The sequence below is a fragment of the Chiloscyllium punctatum genome, chromosome 40 (genome assembly GCF_047496795.1).
Source record: "Chiloscyllium punctatum isolate Juve2018m chromosome 40, sChiPun1.3, whole genome shotgun sequence".
Lineage (NCBI taxonomy): Eukaryota > Metazoa > Chordata > Chondrichthyes > Orectolobiformes > Hemiscylliidae > Chiloscyllium > Chiloscyllium punctatum.
The window spans coordinates 11968079-11982693 of NC_092778.1; the positions used below are offsets into that span (position 1 = coordinate 11968079).

General features: G+C 44.3%; 1 protein-coding gene across 1 annotated transcript in view; it reads left to right on the forward strand.

Moving 5' to 3' along the window:
- LOC140464347 (cytochrome P450 3A21-like) overlaps positions 1-4838 on the forward strand; it is a 44459-nt gene extending 39621 nt beyond the window's left edge. The window contains exons 11-13 of the mRNA XM_072559300.1: positions 2036-2262; positions 3364-3526; positions 3852-4838. Coding sequence (XP_072415401.1) covers positions 2036-2262; positions 3364-3526; positions 3852-3947 — 486 coding nt within the window. The 3' untranslated portion in view covers positions 3948-4838. The remainder of the gene's footprint in view (positions 1-2035; positions 2263-3363; positions 3527-3851) is intronic.
- The last annotated feature ends 9777 nt before the right edge of the window (positions 4839-14615 follow it).

Consider the following 14615-nt stretch of genomic DNA (forward strand, 5'->3'; position numbering starts at 1 on the left):
GTTCGTAGGTAAAGGGAGGGCTGGAAAATGGGAAGCCTTCAAAAATGAGATAATGAGAGTCCAGAGACAGAATGTTCCTGTTAGGGTGAAAGGAAAGGCTAGTAGGTATAGGAAATGCTGGATGACTAAAGAAATTGAGGGTTTAGTAAAGAAAAAGGAAGTATAAATTGGGTTGGGATATCTGGTTGGCATGGACGGGTTGGACCGAAGGGTCTGTTTCCATGCTGTACATCTCTATAACTCTATATGTCAGGTGTAGACTGGATAGATCGAGTGAATTCTTCAAAGAGTATAAAGGGAATAGGAATATACTTAAGAGGAAAATCAGGAGGGCAAAAAGGGGACGTGAGATAGCTTTGGCAAACAGGGTTAAGGAGAATCCAAAGGGTTTTTACAAATACAATAAGGACAAAAGGGTAACTAGAGAGAGAATATAGCCCCTCAATGATCAGCAAGGCAGCCTATGTGTGGAGCTGCAGGAGATGGGGGAGATACTAAATGAGTATTTTGCTTCATTGTTTACTGTGGAGAAGGACATGGAAGATGCAGAATATGGGAAAGTAGATGGTGACATCTTGAAAAATGTCCATTTTACAGAGGAAGTGGTGCTGGATGTCTTGAAATGAATGAAAGTGGATAAATCCCCAGTAGCTGATCAGGTGTACCCTAGAACTGTGTGGGAAATTAGGGAAGTGATTGCTGGCCTCTTGATGAGATATTTGTATCATCAATAGTCAGAGATGAGGTGCCGGAAGACTGGAGGTTGGCAAACATGGTGCCACTATTTAAGAAAGGTGGTAAGCACAAGCCAGGGAACTGTAGACCAGTGAGCCTGATATCATTGGTGGGCAAGTTATTGGAGGGAATCCTGAGGGACAGGATTCGCATTATTTGGAAAAGCAAAGACTGATTAGGGATAGTCAGTATGGTTTTGTGTGTGGGAAATCATGTCTCATGAGCTTGTTTGAGTTTTTGAAGAAGTAACTGTTATCTGCAATGCATCCCTTTCAAACCGAAGCGTTGGGTGACCATTGGATCCCAGCAGTCATCAGGTTTTTATGCAACTGGTTGCTTCTAAGGATCCATTGGATTTTTCTCAGATGTCTCAGTCTTCCAACCACAAATGCGTCAAGGCTGTTCCTGAGGAAACTTTGTACCAGATCACACTCCTTCACATTTCCCCATGAAGAGGTCAATGCTGCAGTCCAAGCTGTAGGCTTTGCCAACATAGCTGGCTTCCCCCAGATGCAAGATGCTACATCACATCAGAATGTAACTGACTTCCTCAACAGCAAATAATGTACAAGAGGCCCAGATGCCTATATCCTTAAATTCTCATGCTCTTTAATTTCAAGGGCTGGATGCTTTACAAAGATGGTTACTAGGAAACATGGCTATCCTCTGCAAGCCCCTGACTGAGTGAGTGTAGCTACAACTCCTGAGGAAGGGTATTTTTTCTGAATTCCTGCTTAGATTTCTTAATGACAGTCTTGTACATATGATCCCATAGTTATGGCCTTCCCCCAAGAAGGTAACCTTTTCCATTGCTATAAAATAATCAAATATTTATATTGCTCTCTGACAAAATATTTTAATTTTCTGGACAGCACTGCATGTTACATTGAGGAAACGGTGGCATCAGGGGCATTGCAGAGACTTAATCTTCCAGGGGCACGGATACAAATCTCGTTGCATCCAACTTGTGTAATTTAGGTGCAACTAATACATCTGGAATATAAATCCAACCTCTTAATAGCAACTATTATCAATTGTCATTGAAAATAAGAACCTGGTTCACAAATCTCCCTTACAGAAAATGTTGCGATTCCTATTTGGTCAGTCCTACAGTGGATTCCCCACCCACCATAATGTGGATGACCCGCAACTCCCCTGTGAAATAGTTTTGTACGCCATTCAGCTCAACAGTAAATCAGGGATGGGCAACCAATTCTGGCCTTACCTTTAAGTACATATAACCTCTGAAAAATCAAAAAAGTTTCTTGTTAATTGGTAAAAATGTTCTTATCATACAAAGGCTCCCGCCACATACGATGGAGTGATGCAGTTGGAATATATGGACATGGTGATATCTGAAACCCTACGAATGTTCCCCCCTGCCCCCCGTCTTGACAGAGTGTGCAAGAAAGATGTCCAGCTCAATGGGATAACTATTCCAAAGGGGACTATCGTCATGGTTCCTTCCTACGTCCTGCACCATGATCCAGACTACTGGCAGGAGCCTGAAGAGTTTAGACCTGAAAGGTATGGAGTAAAGATTTACATTTTCACTTCTGCTGCATAACTCAAAGAATCTCAAAGCTTTTGAATTTTGATGATCAACCAGCTTTTGATGCATTTTAGAATTCATCTGTCATCTAACATTGAAACTGCCAGAAAACAGAGCTGATTATTGCCCTGTGCCTTGGCCTGTGGAGTTAAGTTTAAGCCCATCTGTATACCTGGTCATTAGGGTGAACATCCATCTTGTCAGTTGACATAGGGCATAAGCCTCACCTGTCAGAAATTCACCAGTACTGAGCAGGATAACGTCCTCATCCATGCATACATGCCAGCTTTCCAGTAATTAAAGTTGTCAGGAGCAAACACATCCCAGTAATAATTCACTGGTTGTATTCCACTACTCCAGAGTTACTGAGACTTAGTGTAACAGCGCTATCACCACTCATAACTGAGACCAACCTGACACTATACTCAGCGGACAACACAATCTGGACTTTCAAGCTGAATTTTCCAGGACTTCTGTATATTGCTTCACTGAATTTGTCATCTAGTTGCTCATTTGTCTATGCTTGCAAATGTCCTTTGAGTTGTTGAAAGTTGTATCTTTCTTCTGCTTAGGAAGAACTACATTTATATCAAAATGGATTTACCACCTAGGGTGGGCTGATTGTGATAGCTTAGGTAGCCTGAGACGCCTCTATTCTGTAATGATAGTATAAACACAAACCATGGCTAAAACAGTGAATTAGGTGAGCCACTTCTTGAGCTGTTGCATCCATCAGGTAAGGTGAGGCCGGACCTGGAAAGGATTGCAGATCCTAATAAATTGGGGTTCACTGACATGCAGCATGACCATTACCATTCTGAATAGATCTGTTCACACCAAGATGTTCAGTGTAGAGAGGATCCAGATTGGCTATCATCCACACTTCTCCACAGTTGGTTAGTCTGACTACATATCAAGACTGACACTCATTGCCTGTGAACCACCAACTTGAAATATCAGTAAGTTAAGGAGTCATTGAACAAGACGATAGCTTCAAACTGTGGTCTTCTCTGTCTATCCAATTAGAAAATTATGAAATGATATAATTCACTCTCATTGTCTCTCAATATAATTAGATTCAGTGAAGAGAATAAGGAGTCTCGGGATCCTTACACCTTCCTACCATTTGGAGTGGGCCCTCGGAATTGCATTGGGATGAGATTTGCTCAACTGGCAATGAAGATGGCACTCACCTCTGTCTTGCAACATGTGACCATTGTGCCTTGTGAAGAGACAATGGTAGGCATTTAATCATTTTGTTTCAGCGAATATTGAGAATAATATGATGAACAGAAACATCTATTAACATAATCAACTGTAATGGGTTATTTAACCACACATGTGGCACAAAGATCATGAAGCAGGGGTTCATTATTTCACTGGCATTGGATTTTTTTAAATTTTGAAATTAAGACTAAAAGCAGGAAAACAGAATTTACATTGGACGAAACCTTGGTTGCAGAATCATTTTTTTTCCTGAGAGAGGACACTATGAACCTACTTCAAACTATATTACACAAATTTTTCTGTTGGTCATTTATTAACTTTGCTTTTTCTATTCCAGATTCCATTAGAACTAGATGTGACTGGATTCATGCAGCCTAAAAAGCCGATAATCCTGAAATTTGTGCCAAGGGTGAATGCTGATTCAAAGGATTAAACAACTTGGTCCAAATACACAGGACTGTGTTTGCATAAGATAATCAAATGAAAATACAGTACAACCTCGATTATCCGAATTTTGGATTATCCGAACAAGATCTCAAGATCCCGTAAAAATGGCATTCGGTAACTCAGCATTCAGTTATTAGTGAAACGGCATTGTGGTGTGTATTGCCAGATAACCGAGGCACGTTCAATAACCAGCACTCAACGTTTGTTATGATCATTTCAATTATCCAAATGATCAGTTGTCCGAACAAATACTCACCGCCTGTCTCGTTTGGATAATCAAGGTTGCACTGTACATGAAAACTTGTAACTCAATTTAAATCTATAGGATCAGAAAAATGTTTTAGCATGAATGTTAACTGTTTTTCTTTCTACAGTTAAAACAGCGAGGGAGCCTCTGATGTTCTACAAGTGATTTACTCAACAGGAAAAGATCTGTCAAGTGAATATTAATTTTTTTTGTAATCTTAGGTGTAGAAATAATTATGTGATTGTAAAATTATTAGACTACCTACGATCGTTTGAATATAACTTTTTTCATAGCAAATACATCTAAAGGATTTCTTAAAACTAATTGTAAGTATTGTGGTAAAAATGTAAACAATATGGGTTAATGTTTTGTTTCGGCTACCTTGTATATGAAAGATCTTGCAGGGTTATGCTTTAGAAGATCATGCCAAGGGGATAGCTCACTTGGAAGACATTGTTGTTGAATTTGTCAACATTCTGCAATCCAAATAGAACAAGTTCTCAAATCGTATTACAAATGGTGGAAACTTGAAGCAAATGGGTTAAAGTTCCCAAGTGTGCAGCAAATCAACCGACATAATTAGAGAGTTGACACTTCAATTCAAAATAGATTAAAAGTATCTGAAACTGAGTTTGTGTGTGTGTATGTGGGTGGTTGGGTGGGAGAGGGAGGTCAGCCTGTGGTCTGAGGCCTGAGTTGGATGGAATTGAACTCACCAAGCAAGCTGGTGAAAGTTTACCTTTCAGCTCAAGGGAAGCTAGGTTTCACAACCTAAATGTTCACTACTACTCGCAAAGAATGAACACTGATGGGAACTTTACATTCATTACTGTGTAAACAACTTATTAGTATCAGCATAAATGGTCAGTGTTTATAATCTCAAAAAAGGTCCTTCAGTAAAACATTTACAAATTCCTGCATTACTGTATAATCCCTGCAAGACTGATTACTATATATGTTTATGTTCAATGCAGCAGATACCCACACGACTGTTTTGTAAATTTTATGTGGATTGTTTTAGATTATCAAGCTACTCACTGAGCCACAGAATTCATTCAAACATATCAGTTAGGAGTAGGCCATACATCCCTTGAGGCTACTCTGCCAGTAACTAAGGTCATAGAGTCATACAGCATAAAAACAGAATGGTTGGTCCAACCAGTCCATGCCGACCATAATCCCAAACTAAACCGGTCCTACCTGCCTGTGTTTGGCCTGTATCCCTCCAAACATTTGTTATTCGTGTACTTACCTAAATGTGCTCAACGTTGTAACTGTACCTGCATCCACCACTTCCTCTGGACGTTCATTCCACCATACAAACAACTTTTTGTTTGTATGGTGGAATGAACGTCCAGAGGAAGTGGTGGATGCAGGTACAGTTACAACGTTGAGCACATTTAGGTAAGTACACGAATTTTATAAACCTCTATAAGAGTCACCAGGGAACTTCCTGTTGCAGATTTGATTATTCCGTATTCTTGTATAGCCCTGATAACTTTTCACCCACTTACCAAGAATCTACCTCTCCTTTTAAGAATATTTAAAGACTACTTTGCTTTCATCGTCTTTTGATAAAGAGTCCAAAAGACTTTGAACCCTCAGAAAAAATTCTCCTCTTAATCTTGTCTAAAATGATGATTGTTTTAAAACTAAACAATGACCCCACATCCCAGGCCCTCCCATATCCACCTGTCAAGTCTCTTCAGAAGCTCACACGTTCGGTCAAATCATGGTCAGCATGGACGAGTTGGACGGTAGGATCCGTTTCTGTGCTGTATATCTCTATGACTCTAAGTCATCTCTTACTCTTGTAAACTGCAAGAGATTTAAGCATCACTTCCAATATTTTATTACAAGGCAGCCCATGGGGCAGCACGGTGGCTCAGTGAAGGAATCCCATGTAAGAGTCCATTTCCTGCAAGCATCCCGCTGCAGCCCATAAAATCTGTCCAAATTTATCTCATTTGTTGTTGATAACCATTCAGCTTGAACTGGACAGAAACCAAAGTTGATGTAGTCACCTCTTGTGTGGATGTTTTCTAAACAATCTGTTCAGGTGTGTTCTTACCAATTCCCTGGAGCAGGTAGGAATTCAATCCAGGTCACCTGGCTCCCACTATCACTGTGCCATAAGACACCCCACCTCATCTGTCCGATAGCAGTATCTGACCGAGTGGATCTTACTACTTAATGCCATTCTACAAGCAAGAATAGGCCACTCCGCCTTTCAATCCTGCCTTGCTGTTATCGGATTCCTACATACTCCCAATAATCTGCCAAAAATATATTTTTAAGATTGTGTGTCCACTGCCTTTTCAGGAAGGGAATTCCAGAGGCACTCAATCCTCAGCTTTCACCATTCCCCCCCCCCCAACTTATTTATTGTAAATAGGTATCCATTTACTCTTAAATTATGATGTCTAGTCATAGATTCCCCCAGAAGAAGAAACATCCTAACTGCAACCACCCAGTCAAGTCCCCTCCCCCCCACCCGCCCCCCACTATCAATTAGATCTCAATTAGACATCTCAATTAGATCTCAGGCTCAAACTCTAAAACATATATGCCTAGACTGTCCAGCCTTTCGTCATAAAGCAATCCACTCATTTGGCTCATTCCCATTCTAGTAAGCCATCCCTGAAATACTTCCAACTCATTAATATACATCTGTGTAGCCTTAGGTAACTGATGCATAATCTTGCATTCAATTCTCTCCCGCAGTAAAAAAGGAATAAACATTCTATTAGCTTTCCTGATTACTTGCTGTAACTGTATATAATCTTGCAAGATTCATGCCCAAGAATACTCACATCACCCTGCTTCTCAGAACTCTGCAACCTGTACACAACTCCCATAAATAGCCTCTTGCCTTTATTATTCCTCATCTCTGCCCAAATAGCTTCTACATCCTGGTTTCCTGAATTTAGTTTGATACTCTCTCTTGTGCTTTCATCATTAATTAACAGAGTCAATCCTCTTTTCTGTTTATGTCCTTTAAAATGTCACATTCTTCAAGATACAAATCCCAATGTCAACTGCCTCTGTGCTCAATAGAAGACATGTTGTTTGGAAAATGCATGGTGCAGTCCACCTGCTCTTCTCAAAGGCAGCTTGTCCCTCTTATAGGGAAGCAGCACAAAGGAATATTGCTACAATTTAAACAATGATAGAGGGAATCAGAAACTGACTGTGAGCTTGGAGATGCGTTTGGAACAGAAGTACCATTATTGCACAGGAGACCAAGAAGGACCACTCCCAGAAGAAGACGAGAGGTGGTGGTTAGGAAATTGAAGGATTGGAACCTGGACCCAAGGACCTCGCAACAATCTCATGACTTTGTACAAGGATTTAACATCAAATAAATGCATTCTTGCATGTTGTATGACCTAGCTGCCAAAACAACCCCCATACTATTCAATGCACCATTTCCACACCACTCACCCAGTAACACTTCCAGGCACTTGGGATTCAGACATAACTCCCAGATATTCCTTTTTAGCAACTTATATTTACCAATGTTGCCAACTCCATAACTACCTCGTGTTGCCTCCATATATGTCAAGCTATTCAGCCAAAGCAGGATCATTACTGAAATGCCACACAAGACAGCTCTTTTTTCTCTCAGGTCAAACTTACACACAATGGACAGGAGCAGAGATGAAACTGTGAGGGTCAAGGATACCTGTTTCTCCTAAGCTTTATTAAAAGGAGAGTGTACCCCCAGAACATATAGGATTCAGAGGCGATGAGAACAATTTTCCACCTCACCCTCATGACAGCAAGTTGTTGGTAGTGACTATAGACTTCTTGCTTTACACCCCATTGCCCTCACCGCACTCTGAACTTCTTTGAGTTCCTGCAGACAGCTGTCCAAAAATTGACACCCACAGCAACAACAGCATTGCACTGTTCAAGAGGTTCTGGTTTACATCTGCAGACACCAACTCAGGTACTGGTTCTGCACTTTCCTTGGAGCTAGAATCAGTGTGTGATAAGTTTTCTGTACAGGAGTGGACTATAGCTAGGCTGAGATAATGGATGGCTCACTTGTCAGCTCTGCTTATGCTGTGAAAAGGCAGCAACACTCCCCTGCAAATTAAGGGAAACAAAAAACACATTGAAACATTCCAGAGTCCTTCCAGACATATTGTTATAGGAAAAGTTGTCAAAATTAATCTTTCCTCGCAACTTGAGTGCTAGTTCGTTAGTATAGGGTCCATGTTGCTGTACTGGAGTAGCTTGCCATAAAAACTTTCAAACACTGGATTTCCTAATCTTAAAAAAGTCAATTCCAATTATTCTAAAATGTAAATCAAGCTAACATCCTTCAATGTACACTCTACCTGTCATAAACCATCCCAGTGTGAACAATTTTCCATAAACACTTCAAGATGCAAGATTATATCATGTTCCAGAAAGATTGTCTGACATCATTTTTATTTAATCCCTTGATAAACCCCAAACTGTAAAACAAATCCTAAAGCATAAGAATCTCACAGCATTCATCACACCTGCCCCCAAAAAAGAATTAAAGAGTAACGTTTAGTTCCCAGATTCAAAAGTCCTGTGTCCCAAGATGGAAAAAATTGTAGCTCTAAGAGCTGCTCCTTTTTTGAAGTATTTTAGGTGTTTGAGCTGATTTCCTCAAATTCCAGGAGCATAAATTACAGTTTTAAAAGATGTTGTATTGTTTTGAAACTTGGCGAAAAAATGATAGTGAGGAAAGAGATCAGTTTGAGACTGGTGTAATTGGGAAAAAGAGCAAGGCAAACAGTCAGGGCAGGCAGGAACAAAGCAGAGAATGAGGTAGGACTGATAAACTGCTTTTACTTCAGTGCAAGAGGCCTAAGAAGGAAGGCAGATGAACTCAGGGCATAGTTAGAAACATGGGACTGGGATATCATAGCAATTACAGAGACGTGGCTCAGGGATGGACAGGCCTGGCAGCTTAATGTTCAAGGATACAAATCTGTATCTGTACAGAATACTAATGCCATACGAAGGATAGAAAGGGGAGGGCAAGTAAAGAGGGGGAGAGGCATTTTTGATAAGGGATAACATTACGGCTATATTTAGGGAGGATATTCCTGTGAACACATCCAGGGAAGTTATTTGGGAGGAATTGAGAAATAAAAAAGAGATGATCACCTTATTGGGATTGTACTATAGACCCCCCACCAAAAGTCAGCAGGAAATTGAAAAACAAATTTGTAAGGAGATCTCAGTTAGTTGTAAGAATAATAGGGTGGCTTTTGGTAGGGGATTTTAACTTTCCAAACATAGATTGGGACTGCCATAGTGTTAAGTATTTAGATGGAGAGGAATTTGTTCAGTATATACATGAAAATTTTGTGATTTAGTGTGTGGATAGACCTACTAGAGAAGGTGCAAAACTTGACCCACTCTTGGGAAATAAAGCAGGGCAGGTGACTGAGGTGTCAGTGGGGGAGCATTTTGGAGCTAGTTTTAAAATAGTGATGGAAAAGGATAGACCACATCTAAAAGTTAAAGTTCTAAATTGGAGGAAGGCCAATTTTGATGGTATTATGCAAGAACATTCTAAAGTTAATTGGGGGCTGGTAAAGGGATTGCTGGAAAATGGGAAGACTTCAAAATTGACTCCAGAGACAATGTGTTCCTGTTAGGGTGAAAGGCAAGGCAAGTATGTGTCGGGAAGCTGCATAATGAGAGAAATTGAGGTTTTGGTCAAGAAAAAGAAGAAAGCATATGTCAGGTATAGACAGCAGATGTCAAGTGAATCCTTAGAACAGTATAAAGGCAGTAGGATTCCACTTAAGAGGGACATGAGATACCTTTGACAAAAAGATTTAAGGAGAATCCAAAGGGACTTTATAAATACATTAAGGTCAAAAGGGTAACTACTGCAAGCCCATCGACTCACACAGCTACCTAGACTACACCTCCTCCCACCCTACCTCCTGTAAAAACACCATCCTGTATTTCCAATTGCTCCTCCTCCGCCGCATCTGTTCCCAGGATAACCAAATCTACCTCAAAGTACCAAATGGCCTCCTTCTTCCAAGATCGCAACTTCCCTTCCCACGTGGTTGCCAATGCCCTCCAGCGCATCTTCTCCACTTCACGCACCACCCACCCTTGAACCCCACCCCTCCCAATGCAACAAGAACAGAACCCCCCGGTCCTCACCTTCCACACCACCAAACTCAGCATACATCACAACGTCCTCAGCCACCTCCACTACCTCCAAATTAACTTCACCACCAAAGATATATTTCCCTCTCCACTCCTATCAGCGTTCCGAGAAAACCATTCCCTCCGCGCCTCCCTTGTCAGGTCCACACCCCAGTCCTAGCACCTTTCCCTGCCACCGCAGGAAGTGCAAAACCTGCAACCACACCACTCCTCTCAACTCATCCAAGGACCCAAGGGATTCTTCCACATCCACCAGAAATTCACCTGCACCTCTCCCAATGTCATCTATAGCATCCATTGCATCTGCTGTGGTCTCCTCTACACTGGGGAGACTGGACGCTTTCTTGCGGATCGTTTCAGAGAACATCTCTGGGACACCCGCACCGACCAAACCCACTGTCCCATGGCTGAACATTTCATCCCCTCGGTCAAGGACACGCAAGTCCTGGGCCGCCTCCAATGCCAAACCATTACCACCCGACGCCTGGAGGAAGAACGCCTCATATTCCACCTCGGGACCCTGCAACCACAGGAATAAATGTTGATTTCAACAGCTTCCTCAATTCTCCCCCCCCCCCCCCCCCACAGTATCCCAGTCCCAAGCCTCCAACTCGGCACCACCCTCTGGTCCTGTCCATCACTCCCCCCTCTGACCTATCACCTTCTTCCCCACCTTCATCCACCAATGGCTTTCCCAGCTACCTTCCCCCCCCCAGCCCCACCCCGCTCCTATTTATCTCTCAGCCCTCAGCTCACAAGCCTCATTCCTGATGAAGGGCTTGTTGCCTGAAACCTCGATTCTCCTGCTACTCGGATGCTGCCTGACCTGCTGTGCTTTCCCAGCAACACACTCTCGACCCTTTCCTAATCCTGTCTGATTCCTTTTTCAGGGGGGGCCATGCACCATGGCTATGCAGAGTAGTTTAGGTCATCCGGGAAGCTGGTTCTGAGATCTTGACATTTTTGAGGAGATTGTAAGGTGGGGCAAAAATCCCCATCAGGTTGTGGATATACCCCGGAATAAAACCCTCTGAACTTTGGACATACGTTCATGGAACTTTTGCACTCAAGAAACGATAGGCCTCATCGAACTCAGGGACGGCTGATTGGGACAGACTGTGTAATAACCAAGGTAAAAACAATGACTGCAGATACTGAAAAGCAAATACTGGATTAGTGGTGCTGGAAGAGCACAGCAGTTCAGGCAGCATCCAACGAGCAGCGAAATCGACGTTTCGGGCAAAAGCCCTTCATCAGGAATAAAGGCAGTGAGCCTGAAGTGTGGAGAGATAAGCTAGAGGAGGGTGGGGGTGGGGAGAAAGTAGCATAGAGTACAATGGGTGAGTGGGGGAGGAGATGAAGGTGATAGGTCAAGGAGGAGAGGGTGGAGTGGATAGGTGGAAAAGAAGATAGGCAGGTAGGACAAGTCCGGACAAGTCAAGGAGACAGTTACTGAGCTGAAAGTTTGAAACTAGGATGAGGTGGGGGAAGGGGAAATGAGGAAGCTGTTGAAGTCCACATTGATGCCCTGGGGTTGAAGTGTTCCGAGGCGGAAGATGAGGCGTTCTTCCTCCAGGCGTCTGGTGGTGAGGGAGCGGCGGTGCAGGAGGCCCAGGACCTCCATGTCCTCAGGAGAGTGGGAGGGGGAGTTGAAATGTTGGGCCACGGGGCGGTTTGGTTGATTGGTGCGGGTGTCTCGGAGATGTTCCCTAAAGCGCTCTGCTAGGAGGCACCCAGTCTCCCCAATGTAGAGGAGACCACATCGGGAGCAACGGATACAATAAATGATATTAGTGGATGTGCAGGTGAAACTTTGATGGATGTGGAAGGCTCCTTTAGGGCCTTGGATAGAGGTGAGGGAGGAGGTGTGGGCACAGGTTTTACAGTTCCTGCGGTGGCAGGGGAAAGTGCCAGAATGGGAGGGTGGGTCGTAGGGGGGTGTGGACCTGACCAGGTAGTCACGGAGGGAACGGTCTTTGCGGAAGGCGGAAAGGGCTGGGGAGGGAAATATATCCCTGGTGGTGGGGTCTTTTTGGAGGTGGCGGAAATGTCAGCGGATGATTTGGTTGATGCGAAGGTTTGTAGGGTGGAAGGTGAGCACCAGGGGTGTTCTGTCCTTGTTACGGTTGGAGGGGTGGGGTCTGAGGGCAGAGGTGCAGGATGTGGACGAGATGCGTTGGAGGGCATCTTTAACCACGTGGGAAGGGAAATTGCGGTCTCTAAAGAAGGAGGCCATCTGGTGTGTTCTATGGTAGAACTGGTCCTCCTGGGAGCAGATACGGCGGAGGCGGAGAAATTGGGAATACGGGATGGCATTTTTGCAAGAGATAGGGTGGGAAGAGGTGTAATCCACGTAGCTATGGGAGTCGGTGGGTTTGTAAAAAATGTCAGTGTCAAGTCGGTCGTCACTAATGGAGATGGAGAGGTCCAGGAAGGGGAACGAGGTGTCAGAGACAGTCCAGGTAAATTTAAGGTCAGGGTGGAATGTGTTGGTGAAGTTGATGAATTGCTCAACCTCCTCGCGGGAGCACGAGGTGGCGCCAATGCAGTCATCAATGTAGCGGAGGAAGAGGTGTGGAGTGGTGCCGGTGTAATTACGGAAGGTCAACTGCTCTACATAGCCAACAAAGAGACAGGCATAGCTGGGGCCCATACGTGTGCGCATGGCTACGCCTTTGGTCTGGAGGAAGTGGGAGGATTCAAAGGAGGAATTGTTAAGGGTGAGGACCAGTTCGGCCAAACGAATGAGAGTGTCAGTGGAAGGGTACTGTTGGGGACATCTGGAGAAGAAAAAACGGAGGGCTTGGAGGCCCTGGTCATGGCGAATGGAGGTGTAGAGGGATTGGATATCCATGGTGAAGATAAGGTGTTGGGGGCCGGGGAAATGGAAGTCTTGGAGGAGGTGGAGGGCGTGGGTGGTGTCTCGAACGTATGTGGGGAATTCCTGGACTAGGGGGGATAGGACAGTGTCAAGGTAGGTAGAGATGAGTTCAGTGGGGCAGGAGCATGCTGAGACAATGGGTCGGCCAGGGTGGTCAGGCTTGTGGATCTTGGGAAGGAGGTAGAACCGAGCAGTGCAGGGTTCCCAGACTATGAGGTTGGAAGCTGTGGGTGGGAGTTCTCCTGAGGTGATGAGGTTCTGTATGGTCTGGGAGATGATGGTTTGGTGATGGGGGGTGGGGTCATGGTCGAGGGAGCAGTAGGAAGAGGTGTCCTCGAGTTGGCGTTTGGCTTCAGCGGTGTAGAGGTCAGTGCACCAGACTACCATTGCGCCCCCTTTATCCGCTGGCTTAATGGTGAGGTTGGGATTGGAGCAGAGGGATTGGAGGGCTGCGCGTTGTGAGGGTGAGAGGTTGGAGTGGGGGAGGGAGGTAGACAGGTTGAGGCGGTTAATGTCCCGGCGGCAGTTGGAAATGAAGAGGTCGAGGGCAGGTAATAGGCCAGCGTGGGGTTTCCAGGTGGATGCAGTGTGTTGGAGGTGGGCGAAGGGGTCCTCGGAAGGTGGGCGGGAGTCCTGATTGTGAAAGTAAGCTCGGAGGCGGAGGCGACGGAAGAATTGTTCGATGTCGCGTCGTGTATTAAATTCATTGATGCGTGGACGGAGGGGGATGAAGGTGAGTCCTTTGCTGAGGACTGATCGTTCGTCCTCAGTGAGTAGGAGGTCTGGAGGGATGGTGAAAACTCGGCAGGGCCGGGAGCTGGGATCTGGTGTGGGTGTGGAGCTGGGAGTGGGGTCGGAGCCAGTATCTGGAGTGGGTGTGATGGTGGGGGGAATAACACAAGCCTAGGGGCAGCTGTCTGGAACAGAGGTTAGCTTGCAAAGTGAAAGAAAGACCTCCATTCATGCCCCAACTTAAAACAATGAAAGCCAGATTGCAGAATAAGACAACTTTAGACACAGCCATTTCAACTTTCAATCAGTGCTCGGATACAAAAATACCGAACATTCCCCATCTTTGTGCTACATGTAAACCTGTTTCACCTTTGGTTCTTAGAGCTTTCAAACGACTTTTAAAGAGCAGCCATTGAGAGAAAATGCTGGACATTCCAAACCATTGAAAAACCATTTACACCCATTCAGTAATCAGGAGGCTCATCCAGCTGTGAGGGAGGAACAATAGCTCAGTGATCGAAACCAGATTTAGCGAGAGATAAGGGGCCTGCAGTTGAGTATAACTGTGGGAGCCCCGCTATACAAAATCAAAGAGAAGGACAGAAAAAAGACACAGA